Source organism: Kogia breviceps, chromosome 3 (genome assembly GCF_026419965.1).
Source record: "Kogia breviceps isolate mKogBre1 chromosome 3, mKogBre1 haplotype 1, whole genome shotgun sequence".
In the NCBI taxonomy this organism is placed as follows: domain Eukaryota; kingdom Metazoa; phylum Chordata; class Mammalia; order Artiodactyla; family Physeteridae; genus Kogia; species Kogia breviceps.
Window position 1 is genome coordinate 48,415,997 of NC_081312.1, and position 14,953 is coordinate 48,430,949.

Genomic DNA, 14,953 nt, shown 5'->3' on the forward strand with positions numbered 1-14,953 from the left:
GTATATTTTTATAATAAGGATGTTATTTGAAATAAGAAAATATAGACCAGTTAAAGACAGTGTGCTTTAATACATGATTTTCCAGCTTTTGTTGGCACAGGGCATGATGTGTTGTGATGTCAAGATTCATTGGGTTGCTCTGTTTTATTATTCACCTGTTATGCATACAGCTTCTTTAGTCCACTGCCAAAAGTTTACATGTCTTTGGATTATTTTTATTGCTGAGATGCTTGTGGCTGATGGCCAGCTGAAGTACTCAATCTAGGCTGAAACTTGGCATAAAGCACATAGATTCCAGAGAGCAGACTTCTGGGCTTCAGATCCTTGCTTGTCTTCCTACTGGCTGTATGTAAGCATCTCTGTGCCTCAGTTTCCACATGTGTAAAATGTAGGTGATAGGAGCCCCTGCTGCAGAGCGTTATTGTAAGGACTAAACGAGATAGGTGTTCAGTGCTCTGTGTAGTGTTTGGTCCCTGGTAAACACTCAACAAATGTTAGCTGGTATTATTACTTACACCGTTTTAGAGCAAAATACTCTTATGAAAGTCCTTTTCCGATGCTTACTTTGTGTAATAATGGATTCAGGGGCCCAGCAGATATAATGTGCATTTCTTCATTTTGGTTATTTTGCATTAATATTAATTGTAGCTAGAATAAATTTATGCTTTTCTACCTTTCTAAAGTGCCATAGGGGTACTATTATCAACTATAAATACTGAACTAATATCCTCCTGTTACTATTTTTTGTCATGCTGATCTAAATGATATTACATTTTAGGCTCAAAGAAATGAATGTATTCTTTAAATTTTTTGTGACCTCAGTTCTATTGCCTCCCCTCCCCCAATTAAAGTTACAATTTATAATTAATCAAATCATTAATATTTTCAGGATGTGGTTTTCTAAATTATTTATAAAGTAATTTTTGTCTTTAATGACATTATTAAATGACTTTCTTTAGCATATACATAGTGTAATATTTTTGGAATTATAAGGCTTTAGCTTTTTTTTTGGAGATAATACAGGAAACTTTAAAGAAGAAAATCAGAATAAACCATAACTTCTTTTTTTTTTTTTTTTTTTTTTTTTTTTTTTTTTTTTTTTTTGCGGTATGCGGGCCTCTCACTGTTGTGGCCTCTCCCGTTGCGGAGCACAGGCTCCGGGTGCGCAGGCCTAGCGGCCATGCCTCACGGGCTTAGTTGCTCCGCGGCATGTGGGATCTTCCCGGACCAGGGCACGAACCCGTGTCTCCTGCATCGGCAGGCGGATTCTCAACCACTGCGCCACCAGGGAAGCCCAAACCATAACTTCTTTAACCAAATTTAAATCTGGGGATATATTTTCCTGAACTTAAAAAAAAATTCCATGTGTATATATGTGTTTATCTTTTTATATTAAGAGGTATTTCCACCAAGAAATAAAGATTTGCATATTAGTTTTTAAATATTGGCAAAATATTCTGTTGTACTAATAAACCACAATTTATCTAATTTCCTGTTGGTTAATATTTAAGATGTCTTTAGTTTGTTTTGTTTTGTTTTATTCCGGGACCATCCTTATAGATAATCTTTGGGTGTTGCTATGACTATATACTTATGGTAAGTTCATAGAACTTGAATTGCTAGTCCAAAGGGTAGGCACATTTTGAAGGCTTCTGACATTTATTCCTGTTTTGCCCAACAGAAGATTTGTATCATTTTACTCTTTGATCTTTGCCTAACTGCTAGATAAAAATAGGTATCTAATTTTTTTCTTTAAGATTATATTCTTTAAGGCTGAGAAACTGTGGGCAAGCTTAACAACTATCAATGTTTATAGTTAAGGCAAATTTACAACGTTTTGGTTTACAGTGTCCAACTAAATAATGAACAGCTATAATAAAATTTATTTTTCTTTTAGTTATGATCTTTTCATAAATTTTAAAACCTTCAAGGTTTTATTAAATTTCTCAGTGCTGCTTTGTGTTGGAGCTTTAAGTCTAGAGCATCAGTGACTGTGTACAGTAGCCAGCTAGCAGTAATCTGTCTCCTGGCCTACACCTAGTTACCAGAAGGACTTTGGATCCTTCCTCTGGATAGGAAAGAGGAGTGGATGGCTGGATGGTAAACATTTTTTATATAACATCGAACTTTTATTTTAATGAACCTGATGACAAATTAGTCCAGGTAAATAGTGCCCAAATCTGAAATACATGATAATTTACTATGTAAATATCATAAGTAAGCAATGATATATCCAAGGCTGTCACACTTAGAACTGTTTGTTAGGTAACATGTTTAGCACTTTTCTCAGATACATGGAGTTCCTTTTTATGTTCTTATTATGAATAAGTTAATATCAGAACCCACACAATTGTAGTCTCTTACGTACTCAAATAGCCAAAGGTCACCTTCCAGAGACCACATTTGATGACCTTTTCTGTTTCTCCTTAACCTCTGAATAGCAATCAAAACTCTTAATTGTGTTTTTCCTTCTTAAAATTCTCTCTTCCTTTGGCTTTTGCAATTCAATCCTCTCTAGGTACACTTTCTCAACCCTCTGGCCACTCTAGAATTACATCTTCAACCCTTTTTTCTTTTTTTGGTATGTTATTCTTTGGGAGACTTTATCTATACCCATAACTTCTACTGTCATACCAGCTGATGATTCCTAACTCTGTTTCTAATCTTAACTTCTAAACTCACACAACTCTTAGTCTTTCTTTCCTGATATAGGAAAGAGCAGTGCCTGTCACTAGCCTGTCTTTCCACAAATTCATATTCCAGTCAGTCATCTAAAACAGGCCTAACCATGTCACTCATTTGATACAAAATCTCAGTATTCCGGAGAGCTAGAAAGCCTGTGGAGTCATTTTCCCATCTGGTTTGACAGCCACATTTGCCTCTTGCCTGCCTGAGTCTGGTAGGCTTCACTCTCAGTTCCCCAGATACTCTGCATGCCTTAACACCTGTCTGCACCTTCATGATGCTCCCTATATCTGGAATCCTCACTCTAGCACACACCTGTCTATCAAGGTCTTATTCCTTATGCAAGGCCCAGATCAAATACCACTTCCTAAAATCACCCATGAGCTCCCCTAACTTGTTTTTTAGTTTTAATTTAGAGCCAATAGGTTTCCTTAGTGTCACACATTAAGTTTTTTCTTGGATCACAGCAGTTTGTATACTTCTTTCCTTCTCTAAACTATGAACTCTTTGAGGGCAGGGTAAGCATCTTACTTCTTTTTGATTCAGTACCCAGCATAAGATCTTGAAGTTCTCAATAAATTTTTGAATTGAGCAGTGATGGCTCCATTGCACCAGATTCGTCAAATCCGTTCTGCTGGTTTGATGAGATCTGTTTTAGGAAGGGGACATAACTCATGTAGAAGAGAAAAGATGATAGTTAAGAATACAACACAGGGGAGTCTGGAGAAGAAGGGATCTAAGATTTAAATCATGAAAGAGGAAGGTGTGAAAAGAGGATTTTTAGTGTGAAAGAGAAAGAATTTAAAGAAAAATGAGAATTGGCAGAGGAAAGTGGTTTTGAGAACTAAGTACAGAAAAGTATGTGCCAGAGTTTGGTGATTGTGGATGAATCAGAGGTGGTTGGCACCATGAAAAAAATTGTTCATTTGGGTTTCTAGTGTGATCCAATGAAATGGGAAGCTGGTGAACAGGATGCCTGATTGCTAGTTTCATTTAACTCTTCTCCTACTTAGCTGTGTGACTTCACCAAGTCAGCTTCTCATCTTTGGTTTCCTTATCTGTCAGCAAGGGAGGATTAGTTCTATGATATAGGAAGATTTAATATAGCTCATAAATACATCCAGAAGATGAATTAATAGATGTGGTACTAAAAATGGAAAATGGTAGAAGCCTCTAATATTCTAAGTCACTGCTATTTTCTTTTTTAAATTTTTATTGGAGTATAGTTAATTTGCAATGTTGTGTTAGTTTCAGGTATACAGCAAAGTGAATCAGTTATACTCATACATATATCCACTCTTTTAGATTCTTTTCCCATATAGGCCATTACAGAGTATTGAGTAGAGTTCCCTGTGCTATACAGTAGGTCCTTATTAGTTATCTATTTTATATATAGTGTCACTGCTATTTTTAATCCTGAATATGTTAACTTTGTTTGTTACTCTTTTCAATTCTTGTTAATAACAGCCTAGACAAGTTGTCTTCTACAAATATATAAAAAACGTTGTTCTCTTTTAATTAATAAAAAGAATAAAAGGGTAAGATTTCTTCTTTCTTACTAAATTTTTTCATTGTTATTTTAAACCCCAAAGAAATAAGAGACTTTTAAAATTTGTTTTAACATATTATTGGATTACTTTAATTATGCTAAAAACTCATAATTTTGAAACAAAGTAAGATTTTATTAATTTTTAAGTAATCATAGATGTTAAAAGATTATATCTTTAAAGCTCAGCTTATGTTTTTTTTCAAAAATTTTATAAAGATATAACAAGAATTTTATTTGTCATGTGTATGTTGGCTAGTCTGATCCAGATTTTAGCATAAGAAATTATCAGAAGTGCTACATCCTTGTAAAACAGGGAGGTCCTTTAATTTATTTTCAAATTCTATTAGTAGTTTTATTTTGAAAATAACTCATTCTTAAGACAAAATGAGTTTAAATAAAAAAAACCTCTTGAGATTCATAGTTATTAATCAGTATAGCAAAATCTCCACTTAAATGAAAATGTTTGAAATACATTTTACAAACTAAAATTGAAAGAATGATTTGAACATTATTTTCTACTTTATACACTATAATTCCCCATTTTTCTTTGTTTGTTTTTTGTTTTAAACAGCCAGAAATCACTGTGGAAAATCTTCCCACTTATTTAAGACTTCAGAAACCATTACTCATTTTATTCAGTGATGGCAGCATAAATCCTCAGCATAAAAAAGCAATATTGACGCTGGTGAAAGAGAAACACTTGGATTCGCTTACCCCTTGCTGGTTAAATCTGTAAGTATATATTTTTTAATTTTTTAATACGTAAAAGGTAAAGTATAATTATTATTAAATTTTCATTAGGGAATGAAACTCTACCTGTGGAGTTATATATTATGGAACCAATGTGTATATTACCATGATATTTTAGTAACTAAACTTCCTCAGATTGTCTAAGGTGACATTGTTTTAGATTGAATTCTGTTTTACAGTAAATTCTTTTTTTTTCTTTTTTTTGCTGTGTGATTTTTTTTCCAGCTTTATTGAGGTATAAATGACAAAATTGTAAAATGTTTAAAATATATATTGTGATAATTTGATATATGTATACATTGTGAAAAGATTCTTCCATCTAGTTAATTAACACATCCATCACCTCACATATTTGTTTTATATATATAAACTTTTGGGGGGCGGTGAGAACATTTAAATTCTACTGTCTTAGCAAATTTCAATGATACAGCACAGTATTATCAACTATAGTCATCATGTTATACATTAAATCCTCAGACCTTATTCATCTTGCAACTGAAAGGTCTGTATTCTTTTACCAATCTCTCCTTATTTCCCCCACCCTGCAGTCCCTGACAACTTGTCTACTCTGTTTTTATGAATTTGACTTTTTTTTAAAGATTCCACATATAAGCGATACTACTATGTAGTATTTGTCTTTCTCTGTCTGGCTTATTTTGCTTAGTATAATGCCCTCAAATTCCATCCATGTTGTAGCAAATAGCAGAATTCCTTCTTTCTCATGGCTGAATAATATTCCATTCTCTAAGTCTGTTTCTGTTTTATAAATAAGTTAATTTGTATCTTTTTTTTTAGATTCCGCATGTAAGTGATATCATATGATATGATATTTGTCTTTCTCTGACTTCTTCCCTTACTTTGATAATCTCCAGGTCCATACAAGTTGCTGCAAATGGCATTATTTCATTTTTTTTAATGGCTGAGTAATATTCCATTGTATATATGTGCCACATCTTCTTTATCCACTCCTCTGTTGACAGACATTTAGGTTGCTTCAATGTCTTGGCTATTGTAAACTGTGCTGCAGTGAACATCGGGAGTGCATGTATCTTTTTGAACCATGTTTTTCTCCAGATATAATATGCTCAGGAGTGGGATTCCTGGATCAGATAGTAGCTCTATTTTTAGCTTCTTAAGGAACCTCCATACCGTTCTCCATACTGGCTATACCAATTTACATTCCCACCAACAGTGCACAAGGGTTCCAGTTTTTCCACATCCTCCCTACTGCTTGTTATTTGTGGTCTTTTGTTGATAGCCATTCTGACAGGTGTAAGGTGATATCTCATTGTGGTTTTGATTTGCATTTCCCTGATGATTAGTGATGTTAAGCATCTTTTTATGTACCTTTTGGTCATTTGCATGTTTTCTTTGCAAAAATGTTTATTCAGTTATGTCCATTATTTAATTGAATTGTTTTGTGATTGAGTCGTGTGAGTTCTTTAGTTATTTTGGATATTAATCCCCTATCAGATATATGATTTGCAAATATTTTCTCCCCTTCTGAAGGTTGCCTTTTCATTTTGTTGGTTTCCTTGGCTGTGCAGAAGTTTTTTAGTTTAATGTAGTCCCACTTGTTTATTTTTGCTTTTGTTGCCTTTGTTTTTGGTGTCATACAATAAATTTTAAAAGATAATATTTTTTCTGATTTTAAAAGTTATGGATGTTCATTGAGGGAAATTTGGCAAATACAGAAAAATAAACATTGTGTTATTTTGGCCTTTTCTTTAATTCCTTTTTCTGTATTTCTGTATTTTTAAAAATGCAGCCTAAAACTTTACAGAAAATTATCAGTGCATTTACCAAGAATATTTCCTGGTGTATTTTCTAGATGTGTGGCTTGTGTTATTACATTTAATGTCTCTGAACACAGTTCACATATTTAGATACGCTTTCCATTGTTCAAAGTCATCAGATGAAAGACATTTCATTTTTAACTCATTGGAAAAATTACAAAAATGGGACAGTGTACACTTTTGTTGTGAAGAGTTCACTAACAGTACAGCCTACTACTTGAAACAAAATTTTCCCAGGTAATTATCCTTGTAGCTATCTCAGAGTGAAATAGTCCTTTCCATAATGTGGAATGTGCTGTATTAGGAAAAATAGGTGTCTTAAACTTGTGGTTTTCTTGTATGAATATTTTTAAAAATCTTTTTAATTTGAAATTAATCCTGAGGAAAGAGACAGTTTTATTTGGAAAAGGGGTATTTATTATGAGTATCTTGTTATTTTATAGTTTTGTAGCCATTTAATTTTTGAGCTGACATGTGATCAGATACTTCACTAAACTTTGGAAGGAACGTATTGATTGTATTGAGACAAAATTGACAAGCCTTTGAACTATGTTTTTCATTAAAACTCATCGGTTGCCTTTTTTCTCCTAAGAGAAATACAGTAAGTACTCTATGTTAAAAGAAACTTTTTATGACTCTGATTACTAATAACATAGTTACAGACCTCTTGATTTTTAGGACATATTTTCATAAAATAAACTTCCTGGCATGATACTATATTTAAAGGTTAATATGTTTTACAAACTGTTGTTCTTGTTATTTTGTTATAGAAAGAAATATTAATTAACGTGTTCAGTTGCTCCCTTTTATAGGAAGAATACTCCCGTGGGGAGAGGAATCTTGCAGGCATATTTTGATACCCTACCACCCCTTCCTCTTCTTGCTGTGGTAAATCTGCATTCAGGCGGCCAAGTATTTGCATTTCCTTCAGACCAGGCTATCACTGAACAGAACCTTTTATTGTGGCTGAAAAAATTAGAAGCAGGACTAGAAAGTCATATCAGTAAGTTTCCAGTTTTAATGTGCACAATTCTATATTTTGTTTCTTGGATTTTTTTAAACTTGAATTATCGCTCATGGATGCTAGAATGAGTTGAATTGTAATGTTTGTAAGTATTCTAAATATTAATACACTGACAGCATTGTCCATGGGACAGTCTCCTATATGGTAGGTATTATTACCCACAGAAAATAAGTGTCATATGAAATTTAATAATAATAGCTAACATTTATTGAATGCTCAGTAGGTGTCTGGCTCAAAGCTATGTGATTCACGTGCATTATCTCATTTATTCTCACAAGAGTCATAGGAACTATCATTACCTGTAGAAGAGTTAAGCAACTAGTTCAAAGTCATATAATTAATCAGTAAATGAGGAAGCTTGGATTTCAACATGGCTCTGTTGTACTCCAGAGCCAGAATTTTGAACCACAAGAAAATAGATCTTGACTCAGAATTTATAATGCTGGCTTATGACATGCCATAGTCCCTATTTTTCTAAAACCTATGTGGATTTATACCTGTGGTATAGATGTGTATGTTAGTTTATATACAATTGTGACAACAGGCCTGTTGATATAATTTAAATTAGTTAACATGTAATAATCTAGATCATTAGTCTGTTGAGGAAATAGTGTGAAATTTGATGTAATGAAAAGTTTCCTAAGGTACTTCTGAGGATTTTGTTATTGGAAACCAAATGAACTATATTATAATAACATTTTGACACTGTTCATGACCGAGTTCTGAAATAAGGGTGTGTGTGTGAATATATATGTATACACACTGTGAATATATATGTATATACACACACAGTTCTGGTATATAAACTCCAATTCAGTGTTACACTGTCTCTCAGCCAGCATGCATTATGTGAGTCTGTCATTATGTATATTTAATCAGATTCTTGAATTTATTTGTTTTAAGTGCCAGTCATTGCAGCACACCTGTTCTTCCCAGGAGGTCTATCTACTTCATTTCTGTTAAGTTAGGCAGTTTTAACTAAATTATTGTGTTTAAATAGTCTATAAAAGGTATTTGTATATTGAAGTGTAATTCACATACCATAAAATGCACCCTTTTAAAGTATACAATTTGCTGTTTTTTTTGGTATATTCACGAGGCTGTGCAACCATTACCACTACTGAATTTTAAAACATTTTCATCACTGCAAAAAGAAACCCTGTACCTATTAGCACTCACTCCCCATTCTCCCCTCCCTTCATTCCCTGACAACCACTCATGTACCTTCGTCTTTATGGATTTGCCTAATCTGGACATTTCATATAAATGGAATCAAACAACATGAGGCCTTTTGGGTCTGGCTTCGTTCCCTTAGCATAGGCTTTCAAGGACCATCCATGTTATAGCATGAATCAGTAGTTCATTCCTTTCTATGGATGAATAATATTCTATTGGATGGATATACCCCATTTTGTTTCTCCATTCAGCAGTTGATGGACATTTGCATTGTCTCCACTTTTTGCTATTATGAATAATGCTGCTATGAACATTCATGTACATGTTTTTCTATCACGTACACAGATAGCATATGGCAGTTTCCCCACTCTCTTGAATACAGCATCTTTGTAACAGGTTTTAAATTGGGAAATTTACATCCTCCAACTCTGTTCTTCATGTGCAGGATTATTTTGGCTTTTCTGGGTCCTTTTAGATGTATATATTTTTAAGTCTTAATTTTCTGAGATAATTTATTAGTTTTAACATTTTCCTAGGATATGTAAAAAAGTAATTAAATTGACTATTTTGTCTTCCATAATCTGAAAGAAGCCTTCCTATGGTTGTTATCACTCAGTGCTGGCTTCTTCATTCTAGCCACACAACATAGGGGTCCTTCTGGTTGTAGCTCTTGAACTCTTCAGGTAGTCTGTGTTCTCTTCTTTATCTGCATTGCTATTTTATAGAAGCAGTTGAGTGTTGTCATTTTACAGTTGCTGTGACACAGAGGCCTCGGGGACTCTAAGTCGGATAGGATTATATGTAAGTCGGGCCAGAGTACCTCTCCAACTGAATTGCTTTAAAAAAGGTTGTGTGATGTTCAAAGACACAGAAACCTGAGCTTCTGACCCAGCCTCCTTGATTACTAACTGTGGTTTTAGGCAGGTGTTTTCTTTGTTTCCTCCTTTACAACTATAAAAGGAGATTAATAGTTCCTACTCTGACTACGTCACAGTTATTTTAAAAATCAAAATTAAGTATGCAAAGACATACATTTAAAGTGTAAAACCTAAAGTGTTGTTATTCTTCATGTAAAGATCCTTTCCTACAAGAAGCATCCTTGGGGGCTTTGATTCCTCAACGCAAACCATTACTAGAGGAAAGAATCAGAATTATTTTTCTGAGTTTCCCGAGAGACTGGTATTTCTTCCATTGCAATTATGTTAATATCTCTGGTTTCCATTACTTCTTTGTATCATGCTCCTGATCTTAAGTTATTCTTGCAGCCTCTGGGAATAGGGAAGAAGCAAAGGTCCAAGCAGGACTTTTCTGTATTGGGGCTTGTCTTCTGTGCTGCCAGGACCTGCTCTCACCACACCTTGGGAGACAGATCTGAGACAGGGATGTTGCAGCTACTCTTAGAATAGCCTGAATCTGTAACATGGTGCCACCAGTCCCTGCCACACCTTGCTTGCTGCACATCTTAATTTCTGTGAAATTGTCACCACTGGCTATTTTTACTTGAGATTTACACTTAATTTTGGTCAAGTTCTCTGACCTTTCTAGGCCTTGGTTTTCTCACCTATAAAATTGGGATAATAATTGTACTTTCCTCATAGGGTTGTAAGGATTAAATACATAATGCCTCATATATAGTAAAGCCTCAGTCAATGTTGGCGATTATTATTATTATCATTACTAATTTGATAATTGTCTTTATTGCCCATATGTGATGAGAGTACAGTTTTATTTGTAACTGAAAACATTAAGATCTTTATAGAGTTCCTTCAGGAAATAATTAGCAGAATTAGGATGTCCAGTTTCAGGCATTTTGTAATCATCTCAGACCACTAGGCTGCAGTGTTTACCTTAAAAAATAAATACTGCTAAATCTTTGCTGTGCTTTAAATTGGACTTTTCTTAAATATACTTTATCTGCATACTGCAAAGTATAGTTTTCCTTAACTTCTTACCTAGTCATTATATTCAAGAAACTATTTTATCCATTTGTCACTTTTGAGTCTGCTAACCTGGCAACACTGTAATTTGAAACATCAATTACAAGGGTAGCCTAAATTTAATACCCTGCTGATGTACTATGGATTTCATATAATTGAGTCTGAGTGAAGAAAACTTTTATCAAGAAGTATAGATATACATATATATATTCATGAAGATTTTCGTTTGTGCTTTAATCTACTCTAGGAAATTAAAGTTTCCTAGAATGTCCTAAGCTTTTATTTGATTTATGAGAGATGCTAAAGTTTTTATTTTTGAGCATTACTTTCTTTTCATGTACCAGTGTGTAGATTCTTTCACTGGAATTTATTTTTTAAATGTTTACTCTGCACATTTCCTTATATATAGTTTATTTCTCAAATAGTATTTCAAATAGGCAACTAAACTCTGAAATTGTGTGAAATCTGTTTACTAAATGGAGAAAAGCTAGTTTATCTCATATATATATGTTGTCAGCATAAATTCATTTTCTTTTTTTAATGACCAATGTTTTAATATAATGTTAAGATTCACTGCCATGATTCCAGTCACTGTCTGTTTATAGTACAGTTGATTCCATAACAATTTTTAATGATTTCTTGCCTATAATTATTTTTATAAAATGTATTTTTTTCATCAAGTATGTGCAAAGGATGTTAATCAAATCTTCCAAAACAGAAAATGCTTTAAAATGTAAGGAAATACTTGTCTAAGTAATAAATATCTATGTATGTTCCAAAATTTTTTTCTGGAATGTTTCATAGTTATAGTTCTTTGGGATAAATACAGGGATAGGGAGGGAAGCAAGAGACTTCTTCATTTTAACATGTCCCTGGCTGTGTGTAATCTCATTACACATATTGCTATTTTTTAAAACTTCAACAAGGGTTAACAGGCAGTGAGATTATGGACCTTTTGTGTTTTGCCTATTAATACTTATCTTTATTTAAAATAGAATAGCATTTAAAATAGAATAGCTTATAAATGTAATATATGAAAAATGTCTAATAATGACAAATGTATCAAGATTCTAAGACAATGATGATAATAAAATATAGCTTTGCTCAGATAAGGAAAACTGATAAGGCCTTCACTCCTACAAATATATTTTACAAAATAAAACATTTTCTAGTATATTCATGTGATGAGATTTTATAACTGTTCATCTTTAATGCTTGATTCTGTCTTTCTTCTAGAAATTTTACCTGCTCAGGAATGGAAACCTCCTCTGCCTGCTTATGATTTTCTAAGTATGATGGATGCTGCAACATCTCAGCATCCTACTAGGAAAGTTCCTGAGTGTATAAAAGAAACTTATGTGCAGGAAAATGATAAAGAACAGCCTGAAGATAAATCAGCAATCAGAAATGAACCTATTGGAACACTGAGAACAAAGCATTGGAATAGAAGTAATTGGTTTGAAGAAGCCAAAAAACAATTCAGGCATGATAATAAAGAATTATGATGCTCAAAAGTGAGCTAATTTCATAGGGCTGTGGAAAGCTTTCGGAGGTCTTTTTGGCTTATTTGATACTTACGAATTTATTTCATTAAACAGTAATACTATCTCACCACTATTATTCAACATAGTTTTGGAATTTTTAGCCACTGCAATCAGAGAAGAAAAAGGAATAAAAGGAGTCCAAATCAGAAAAGAAGAAGTAAAGCTGTCACTGTGTGCAGATGACATGGTACTATACATAGAGAAGCCTAAAAATCCTACCAGAAAACTACTAGAGCTAATCAACAAATTTGGTAAAGTAGCAGGATACAAAATTAATGCACAGAAATCTCTGGCATTCCTATACACTAATGGTGAAAAATCTGAAAGTGAAATTAAGAAAACACTCCCATTTACCACTGCAACAAAAAGATTAAAATACCTAGGAATAAACCTACCTAAGGAGACAAAAGACCTGTATGCAGAAAATTATAAGACACTGATGAAAGACATTAAAAATGATACAAATAAATGGAGAGATATACCATGTTCTTGGATTGGAAGAATCAACATTGTGAAAATGACTATACTACCCAAAGCAATCTACAGATTCAATGCAATCCCTATCAATCTTATCAATCTTTGTATGGAGACACAAAAGACTCCGAATAGCCAAAGCAGTCTTGAGGGGAAAAAAACAGAGCTGGAGGAATCAGACTCCCTGACTTCAGACTATACTACAAAGCTACAGTATTCAATGTAATATGGAACTGGCACAAAAACAGAAATATAGATCAATGGAACAGGATAGAAAGCCCAAAGATAAACCCACACACATATGGTCAACTAATCTATGACAAAGGAGGCAAGGATATACAATGGAGAAAAGACTGTCTCTTCAATAAGTGGTGCTGGGAAAACTGGACAGCTACATGTAAAAGAATGAAATTAGAACACTCCCTAACACCATGCACAAAAGTAAACTCAAAATGGATTAGAGATGTAAATGTAAGACCAGACACTATAAAACTCTTAGAGGAAAACATAGGAGGAACATTCTTTGACATAAATCACAGCAAGATCTTTTTTGATCCACCTCCTAGAGTAATGGAAATAAAAACAAAAATAAACAAATGGGACCTAATGAAATTTAAAAGCTTTTGCACAGCAAAGGAAACCATAAACAAGACCAAAAGACAACCCTCAGAATGGGAGAAAATAGTTGCAAATGAAGCAACTGACAAAGGATAAATCTCCAAAATTTACAAGCAGCTCAATATCAAAAAAAGACCCAATCCAAAAATGGGCAGAAGACCTAAATAGACATTTCTCCAAAGATACACAGATTGCCAACAAACACATGAAAGAATGCTCAACATCATTAATCATTAGAGAAATGCAAATCAAAACTACAATGAGATATCATCTCACACCAGTCAGAATGGTCATCATCAAAAAATGTAGAAACAATAAATACTGGATAGGGTGTGGAGAAAAGGGAACCCTCTTGCAGTGTTGGTGGGAATGTAAATTGATACAGCCACTATGGAGAGCAGTGTGGAGGTTCCTTAAAAAACTAAAAGTAGAACTACCATACGACCCAGGAATCCCACTACTGGGCATATACCCTGAGAAAACCATACTTCAAAAAGAGTCATGTACCAAAATGTTCATTGCAGCTCTATTTACAATAGCCAGGACGTGGAAGCAACCTAAGTGTCCATCAACAGATGAATGGATAAAGAAGATGTGACACATATACAATGGAATATTATTCAGCCATAAAAAGAAATGTAATTGAGTTATTTGTAGTGAGGTGGATGTCTGTTGTACAGAGTGAAGTCAGAAAGAGAAAAACAAATATCGTATTCTAACACATATATATGGAATCTTAAAAAAAAATGGTCATGAAGAACCTAGAGGCAAGATGGAAATAAAGACACAGACCTACTAGAGAATGGACTTGAGGATATGGGGAGGGGTAAGGGTAAGCTGGGACAAAGTGAGAGCGTGGCATGGACATATATAAACTACCAAATGTAAAATAGCTAGCTAGTGGGAAGCAGCCGCATAGCACAGGGAGATTAGCTCAGTGCTTTGTGACCACCTAGATGGGTGGGATAGGGAGGGTGTGAGGGAGGGAGACATAAGAGGGGAGAGATACGGGGATATATGTATATGTATAACTGATTCACTTTGTTATTAAGCAGAAACTAACACACCATTGTAAAGCAATTATACTCCAATAAAGAAGTTAAAAAAAAAGAAGATACAAATTACTAATATCAAAAATAAAAGAGGAAACATCACTACAGATCCCATGATTATAATAGTATATTAAAGGAACCCTATGGGGCTTCCCTGGTGGCACAGTGGTTGAGAGTCTCCCTGCCGATGCAGGGGACGCTGGTTCATGCCCCGGTCTGGGACGATCCCACATGCCACAGAGCGGCTGGGCCTGTGAGCTGTGGCTGCTGAGCCTGCGTGTCTGGAGCCTGTGCTCCGTAACGGGAGAGGCCACAACAGTGAGAGGCCCACGTACCACAAAAAAAATA

At 34.1% G+C, this 14,953-nt stretch overlaps 1 protein-coding gene across 3 annotated transcripts in view; it reads left to right on the top strand.

The window, feature by feature from the left end:
• The window catches only part of TXNDC16 (thioredoxin domain containing 16), a 121,548-nt gene extending 106,894 nt beyond the window's left edge, over window positions 1–14,654 (top strand). The window contains exons 19-21 of one of the 3 annotated variants that reach the window (XM_067028469.1): window positions 4,806–4,966; window positions 7,593–7,783; window positions 12,154–14,654. In XM_067028469.1, coding sequence (XP_066884570.1) covers window positions 4,806–4,966; window positions 7,593–7,783; window positions 12,154–12,422 — 621 coding nt within the window. In that variant the 3' untranslated portion in view covers window positions 12,423–14,654. The remainder of the gene's footprint in view (window positions 1–4,805; window positions 4,967–7,592; window positions 7,784–12,153) is intronic. The other 2 variants (XM_059057164.2, XM_067028470.1) reach the window with 2 other exon arrangements.
• Window positions 14,655–14,953: the final 299 nt, after the last annotated feature.